This window comes from Rhyacophila brunnea, unplaced genomic scaffold, assembly GCF_057557595.1.
Source record: "Rhyacophila brunnea isolate RB1 unplaced genomic scaffold, BYU_Rbru_1.0 scaffold_13, whole genome shotgun sequence".
In the NCBI taxonomy this organism is placed as follows: Eukaryota; Metazoa; Arthropoda; class Insecta; order Trichoptera; family Rhyacophilidae; genus Rhyacophila; species Rhyacophila brunnea.
In genome coordinates this window covers 39,027,837-39,036,572 of record NW_028232785.1, presented here as the reverse complement: position 1 = coordinate 39,036,572, position 8,736 = coordinate 39,027,837, and the positions used below count along the sequence as shown (strand labels likewise).

General features: G+C 34.1%; 1 protein-coding gene across 1 annotated transcript; it reads left to right on the top strand.

Annotated features, from left to right (window-relative positions):
* The first annotated feature begins 1,258 nt into the window (after nt 1–1,258).
* On the top strand, nt 1,259–8,264 carry LOC147077487 (uncharacterized). Its single transcript, XM_085941103.1, has 5 exons — nt 1,259–1,396; nt 2,656–2,790; nt 5,194–5,340; nt 6,843–7,344; nt 8,257–8,264. The coding sequence occupies exons 1-5, from the start codon at nt 1,259–1,261 to the stop codon at nt 8,262–8,264; spliced, it is 930 nt and encodes a 309-aa protein (XP_085797229.1).
* Nucleotides 8,265–8,736: the final 472 nt, after the last annotated feature.

The window sequence follows — 8,736 nt, the reverse complement described above, 5'->3', positions numbered from 1 at the left end:
ATTTAACGGTAAAGAAATCGGTTCACCTCAAAATGAGCGGTGAAGTTTGTTTTTTTGCCGGCAGGTTCGCCACTATCGTTCTACTGCGCTGGCGCAGATTTGTCGCATAAAAATTCAGAAACTTTTTTGATTGATGCATGCAATATTGCAACTTGCATGACAATTCGTGCATTTTCTTGTTATGGCCGCGATAATACGTACTGTCAGCAGTAAATCCATGCACGTGTAAACGAGTTATACGCCTAGCATGTACTTACATAATGGTGAACAATTATTACTAAAATAAAATGATAATTGCTGTCGAATTGAATGTTAGAGGGTAATTGATTAAACAAAATTTGAAACATTTTTAAATAGTTTGTTAGATATAAAAACATACTACCCATTTACTTCATACTGGTGTTTTGCAGTAGGTAGTATTTGACAGATTCTTAAAAAAACTAACCTTAAACTTGTAACCTGAATCATCAGCATTCTCTTGCTTTATGGTGGAGGCGTCCGGGACGTTTGGGTTCGTAATTATTGGTACTTCAAACCAAGGATGCACTTCTTCCTCATCAGGATCGCGCTTGATACTAGTATCCATGCTTCAATATTTGGGCTTTGGTCTGCGTATATTAATGTACGGCCCTCTGCGTCAGAAAGAAAAATGAAGCGTCCTCGTTCGTGTTGCCATAATCAAGAAAATAATATTTTGTGAAACGAAGCAAAAAATCAAAGTAACTGTTGTTAAAATCAATTAAATAATCATATAAAAATAAGTACCAACTGACATATCCCGGGTTCTATTGGCTTCTTCTCAAGATATTGGCTGAATCCAGGAATCATAAAATTAAATAATAAATGAAAAGTCTTTCTTTGTTGAACACGTGGCTTTATATTTTCAACGGTTACCTATATCCTATATGTAAACTATAATAATTATATTAATGCCCCGGGGCGGCATTTTGTCCAGGGACGTCACTGGTGGTGGCAACTATAATTGTAATGTTATACATGTAGGATATAATAATTAACCTTAGGAATCTAGCAATTATTAAACAATATGAATAAATTTACGAATAAATGGTAAATAAATGAATAAAAAAATAAAAAACTCTATTAAAATAATATTATCTGATTTTATGTCGGTATACTTCGTTTCACAAAATATTATTTTCTTGATTATGGTAACACGAACAAGGACGCTTCATTAGCTTTCTGGCACTGAGCAGGGCCGTAGATTAATATACGCAGGCCAAAGCCCAAATATTGAAGCATGTATACTATTATCAAGCGCGATCCTGATGAGGAAGTGCAGCCTTGGTTTGAAGTACCAATAATTACGAACCCAAACGTCCCGGTCGCCTCCACCATAAAGCAAGAGAATGCTGATGATTCAGGTTACAAGTTTGAGGTTAGTTTTTTTTAAGAATCTGTCAAATACTACCTACTGCAAAACACCAGTATGAAGTAAATGGGTAGGACCTATGTTTTTATATTTTACTACTACTATTTAAAAATGTTTTCAAATTTTGTTTAATCAATTACCGTCTAACATTCAATTCGACAGCAATTATCATTTTATTTTAATATTAATTGTTCACCATTATGTAAGTACATGCTAGACGTATAACTCGTTTACACGTGCATAGATTTACTGCTGACAGTACGCATTATCGCGGCCATAACAAGAAAATGCACGTATTGTCATTCAAGTTGCAATATTGCATGCATCAATCAAAAAAATTCGGAAGCTTCAGAATTTTTATACGACAAATCTGCGACAGCGCAATATAACGATAGTGGCGAACCTGCCGGCAAAAAAAACCGATTTTTTACCGTAAAATGATAACATCGCGTCTCGCTTACTCTTGATGAATGAGATTGGAGAGAGACACACTTTTAAGTGTAAACAATTGATGTTTAAAATAGTCACGATTACTGCAAATAAATCCATGCTAGTCTACAGGCTCTTTTAATCTACCTATGCTACTAGATAGGTGTATCTTACTAAAAGATACTGCGATTTTAAACGAATATAGCTAACTGTCAAACACATTTCGTGATAGTATTTAATTTTCTTATTATTTCATAGTATATTATACTTAATTTTTTGAATTTAAATAATAAACATTGCATAGGTAGGTAATTATTTTTTAACTCTGTTAAGAGCATACTTCAGTGAAACGGAAAAAAAATAATTTTCAACAATATAGGTGCGACGAAATTTCGGACTCGCTGGCAATCGGATAGCGAAAGTCAAGCTGTCAACACGTACATTTGTTCTGTGATGGCGTCGGGGGAATTAATTCTTAAATCGTGTAAAGATGACTAAAAAACGTTACCCATTTACTTAAAAAAGAATACATTTCAATGAATATATTATTATTACTAATAGATCAATTATCATAACATTGAATGGACGCATGTCGAATTTTTATGACAAATTATGTTTCTTTCTGCACGCGTTGTTTGCACAATCTTCGCGTCGCGTAGTCACGATCGTTTTAGACCGTGCCCCAGCTTAAGTATAGCCTTAAGGAAACGTACGCTAATTTGTCTATAATAACATATACTCCAATAAATTCTCCTACAAAATATATCATAAATATAAGATACATGGGCTATACTATTATATTATATTCTGATCGCATGGTATTATGTTCCTTTCAGGACCCTGCCAAATCTGAGACTGACTGTGGGTTTGTCGACGTCAAGCGCGAGTTTGACGACGACATAGTACACCCATTTTATGATGAAGATCCTGAACCAGGATGCTCGTATTCAGATTACAGACCAGTACAACAGGTATGTCCGATTTTAGATGTAAAGATTTCAACTCCTCGGTGACAATTGTATTCTATCTCAATTTTGGGTCAGCTATAACTATGTCACTTCTTCATTGAGGTAACTCTATTTAGATAGACTCATATAATTACTTGAATTAGTTTAGTATTTGATCGTTGTACCTGTGTGTGCTAAAGAAACTGATGACTATATTATTAAGATTTTTTTATTACTTATCACATTTGAAACCCACCATCACTCCATAGTTTGTATGTTCATTTTTTGTTAAATACCAAAGCTATTCCGTTTGTGTGAAAGCATTCTTTTGTTTTAGCTATTCCCCTATCACCCTTTTTCACACACTATAGTAACTAAGTAAATTACTTTACTGGAAATAAAATTTGTTGGACTGTTTCAATTCATACCAAAAAAAAGTCATTAATATATTACCACAACATCATGTGACTTTGAATAATTTACTTTGTAGGAACAAGGGTAATTTATCATATTTATGTATTGATGTATTATAATTGTTACAATAAGTTAGCCGTCTAAACTGTCTATCTCGCTCTAAAAGTTAACACAGTCAAGAGAGGGGCTGCTAAAACATTCACTTTTTGACAGTTTGGTCTGTTAACTGATTGTACCAATTAACTGCCTCAATATATTAATATAATAAGCCATCCTCGATGGCAGCTTTTTGTATAGAATAAATGGGCTGGGATGCATGAAGACTATTTTATCATCATCAGCTTGTATCTATCTACTACTGAATGAAGGCCTCTTCAAGATGATTCCACTTCTCTCGGTCCTGTGCGTTGCGTTGGCACGTACTTCCGCAAAACTTTATCATTTCATAGATCCAGCAGTCTCTAGGTCTACCTTACGGACGTTTTGTACCTCTTGAGTACCATTGAATAACTAGATTTGTCCAACGATTATCCCTTCTTCGAGGAATGTGTCCAGCCCATTGAGGTCTTTAGCGCACTATATTACGAATGAAGACTATTTAAAACTTATTAATTCCAGCAATCAATTTCAAAGTCATTGACAATTTTTTTAAATTAACTTCAAAATCGAGAATTTTTAATGTAGGTACCTACAGAATAAATAAAAATATGTATCATTATAACTATGAAAAAACTGCCTAATTATTTCAATAGATGTAGATAATATCTACCATATGCATGGTTATTATGTATTAATATTCTACATTTATAAATACTGTCATGTTAATATAAATATAATTATTAATATGTAATTCCTAATTGCTTTATGATGATAATATATCAAACTTTTCAATCATGTATTATATTATTATTGTATAAAAGGAAAACTGTTAAAAAAATAAATGATAAGTATTACATGCGTAAAATAAATATATCTGCATCTCTGTAAACTTAGTTTCATCCAGTATATAGCAATACTTTATAGTTGTCTGGCAACACATATTGCGTTCAGTGATCTTCACTCTCTAGTCAAGAATTTAGTCAGTCGTATGACCAATAATGACTGACTTCTGATTCCTCATGATATTGTATTAAATTCCTAATAACTGACTTCATGCAGCTTCAGTACCTCAATATTTTATAATAATGTTTTCTGATAAGCAAGGTATATTAATTTATTTGATTTATTTTTTAACAGAGAATTTCTTACCTAGTATAAATATCTTTTAGTATGATAATTAACATCTGTAGTATAGTTGTCAAGGGGTGAAGGGTAGAAGTAGGCTGTTGAGATCAAGCGAAAAATAATATTTGAGAAATTTTGGCACGCGTACGTGAAAAGTTCGCCAACCCTGGTATCTTCTTCTTCTTCACCCTGTCACGTCCCACATTGGGACATAGGGCAAGCACACGTTGGCGCCACTTCCCTCGGTCCATCGTCAACTCTTGCGGCTCCCGCCATGATGTACCTGCAGCACGTAGTTCATTCTTGTAGTACCGCTGCAGGGTGAGGGAGGGCCGGCCACGGTGACGGAACCCTTCAGGCTGTGCCATGAGGGTACGAAGTGCCGCACTCTTTGGCGGCATCCGGAATACGTGTCCCAGCCACGTAAAACGTCTCTTCGTGATAACTTCAATCACCGAAGGCTGTTGTGTCTGCTCACGAACTCGGGTGTTTGTAACGCGGTCGGACCAATGTACCCCTAAGATTCGGCGGAGACATCGATTCTCAAAACTCAAAAGCCGACTCTTGAAGCTTAGTTAAACAAACGACATTTGGTCCTCGCAGAATACAGTCTTGACCTCCATGCGGCTCCAAGTTGTTTGAACGCAGAGCCCGCCACACCCATGCGGATTCCAAGCTCATTAGAAATGCCACCATCATCGGCAACTGTGGCACCCAACTATTTGAACCGGGACACCACAAGTATTAGGATGCGTGCAGTTACATTTTTGTACCTATTGTTATTTTCAGTCGACAACTACAAGCCTTACTAAATCTGAGATTGGTTATGAGAAAGTCGATGTCAAAGACGAGTTTGTCAATAACACTTTACGCCAATTTCACAATGAGGACCCTGAAGTTAATTTTTCTTCACCAGAAGGCAGTCTGGAAGATCGGGTACGTTCAATTATATGTATATGGCCAGCGCCATCTTTAGATTAATAAAGCCCGACCATATCTTTTTGCACAAGCAACGATTGGTCCACTGAACAGCTGTCAAAATCAGATCCCAGATTGTTTGACACATTGGTTCGCTCTTTCTCGTTTCAAATTGAATTATAAGAAATTCTCAAATCAAGTATATTTTTAACTATCAGTGTTTTTTATAAATTATATTCATTTCTGTTATTCATCAGCTGTCAAAGTCAGACTAGTCCTTCACACAAAAACCGCTAGCAATATTATCGATTTCCAAAAAATATGTAGCTTTGATCTATGCATTACACTTTTAGAAGGTGTGTTAATGCTAGTGTATTATTTATCACGTAACTCATCTATCCAAATCAAACCATTCCTTGTGTGAACACGACAGAAGCGTCAGTATGAGCACTCTATAGAACAATGACAGGGAATGACAGGTCATCCATTGACAACAACGGGAGCGGCCGAAAAAGTAGGAGCAGTCGTTGTGAATGTATCGGCTTTCTGCTTGAGTCGGCAATGATATGAACCAAAAGTAAATATGTCACTGTAAATATCAGAATTGTACCTGTAGTATTCTGGTAGGGCGGAGGATAGGTATTGCAGATGTAAGACAGTAGTTCTTCGTGATGATGGAGAAGACGAGATTTTATTTACTATTTCAAATAATTACAAGGGTACAATGGATGCAATACAAAAAACATAACGCCAATTTGGTGCGATGTGTCTTTAACGGAAACCTGCAATCGAGTGAGATGTACAATCGATTCTGACCGTCTTACTATAAAATAATATGTTGAAATCATTATGAAATAATCTCTGACGACCATGTGCGATCCTGATCATGCGAAATGGATGTCTGCCACTTGCTCACCCTGTTAGGTCCATACTCTGACTCAGCGCTATCCAACTTATTTTAGGCCGCGGGCCATTTATTCTTTAGCAAACATTTCGGGACCAATGAGGATAGGTAAATAAAAAGTCAGTTAATGTCAATTCAAAAGATAATTTTTATACAAAAAAAAAATCAAAAATAACACAACTAGAAATAATTAAAACATTAATATTTTAGGTTTTTTTTTGTAAAATTTTTATTCATCATAATGTCCGGCGAATAAAACTAATTAGTCATATGTATTTATTTGTAACACAATATTTTAATTCTCATCAACAAACTTATGATTTTTTTATGCTGGAAAATTAAGCAGTACATTTCTTTGTTTTGAAAGAGTTTTTTTTAATATTTAGGTAGTGTTATGTTGAAATGTTTTCATATTTTAATTTATGATGGGTAATTCTCTCCCCAAGTTTTGATATTGTACGTGAAAAAGTTATATTATATAATAAATAATGTTATAATATTGAGACCTGGGTTACAGGAATCCGATAACAGCCACATTGAACTTAATTTGATTGACAATGGATAGAAAATTTTAATTTTATATATTGATTTTGATATAATAGTAATTTCTTTATAGAATTCTACCCTAAGAATGATCACAGAACGCTCCAATAATTACGAAATTCGACTGAGCAACATGGATGTAAATACATATTTCAAAGTGGGTGATATAGGAAATCACTCGGAACCTACATCCGAAGATATTCAAGAAAGGATGATACAGCGCCCTGAGATAACAACTGATGAAAAAAACATTAAGCAAGAACACATCGGTGTAAAACAATATCATTGCAATGATTGTTCATTTAAATGCTGGCAACTCAGTCAACTTAACATACATAAAATGACACATAGTTTTGAAAAAGCACATCAATGTACTGTTTGTCCCTTAAAATTTGCTTTTGTTAGTGCGCTCAAAAGGCATACAATAATTACGCACATTGGTGAAAAGCCTTATCAATGCGATGTTTGTTCATATAAATGCACGCAAAGTAGTACTCTCAAAAAGCATAAAAGGACACATTCTGGTGACAAGCCATATCATTGCAATGTATGCTCATATCAGTGCTCGGACTTAGGTAATCACAAAAGACACCAGGTAAAACATGTCGAAAAAACAAATCAATGTGCTTTTTGTTCATTAAAATTTACGTTGGTTAGTGATCTCGAAAAACATAAAGTGATACATACTCGTGAAAAACCTCATCAATGCGATATATGTTCTTACAAATGCACGCGAATTGATATCATGAAAAAACATAAAAGGATGCATGCAGTTAAAAAAGCAAGTCATTGTAAAGAAAGTTCATTTAAATGCTCAGACATAAATACTTTAAAAACGAACGAGAAAACACACATTGATAAAAAACCTTATCAATGTGGTTTTTGTTCATTAAAATTTACGTTGGTTAGTGATCTCGATAAACATAAAATGATACATTCTGGTGAAAAAGCACTTCAATGTGATGTTTGTTCATTAAAATTCGCGTTAGCTAATGATCTCAAAAGACATAAGAAAACACATACTGTTGAAAAACCTTATCATTGCGACATATGTCCATATAAATGCACAAACCTGTGTATCCTTAGAAAGCATAAATTGGTACATTCTGGTGAAAAACCATATCATTGTGATGTATGTTCATTTAAATGTTCGCAGATAGGTAATCTAAAATCTCATAAAATGACACATTCCGGTGAAAAACCTCACAAATGCGATGTTTGTGGATCCAAGTTCACGCAACTTTATACTCTTAAAAAGCATAAAAAGACACGTCATACTAATAATTAATCACAATTATTGTCAATACTAGCACACAACAACGGTGACGTAGAAAAACAACGTTGCTGGATATTTTGTCAATGGCGTACATACAAAATATATAAACTATTATAAATATGTAGAGTAAGTAGTTTTTTTTATATAATAAAAATATTTCAGATAATAAATTGAAGATTATAGTGTCAAATATTGGTCTGTCTTGTTATAGGACCCTGATCATATTATGAGTCCGCTCGTAAATGGTTCAAGCCTCTGTGGACTCCTCAGTCATCCTCAAATGGCGAAAATTTGGAGTTGTGGCTTTAACTACATGTCAATTAATTCCATTTTCCCCAATCGGGCTTCTAGCAGACGTCAAAACGCCTTTGGCTTCCAAGTTCTGTAAGTTTTCTTGAGCAGATTTTTCTCAGTAATTTATCATGTCAACTAAATATACGTTTAATAAACACAATGCAAGCAATTCCTTTACTTGCTTTAGTAATATAAGGTATGTAATGTATTATATTGTCATTTTTTCAATGTATGGTGATTTGAAACAAACGCAGTAGGTACATATTATTAATATTCTTTTAAAAATTAGTGGTAGTAAGTATAAAAATAATTGTAAAACTATGTTCAATAGCTACGTAATATCAATAAATGTTGTTTTAAAATTATTCATTATAAATTTTTCATTCGGTATAAAATA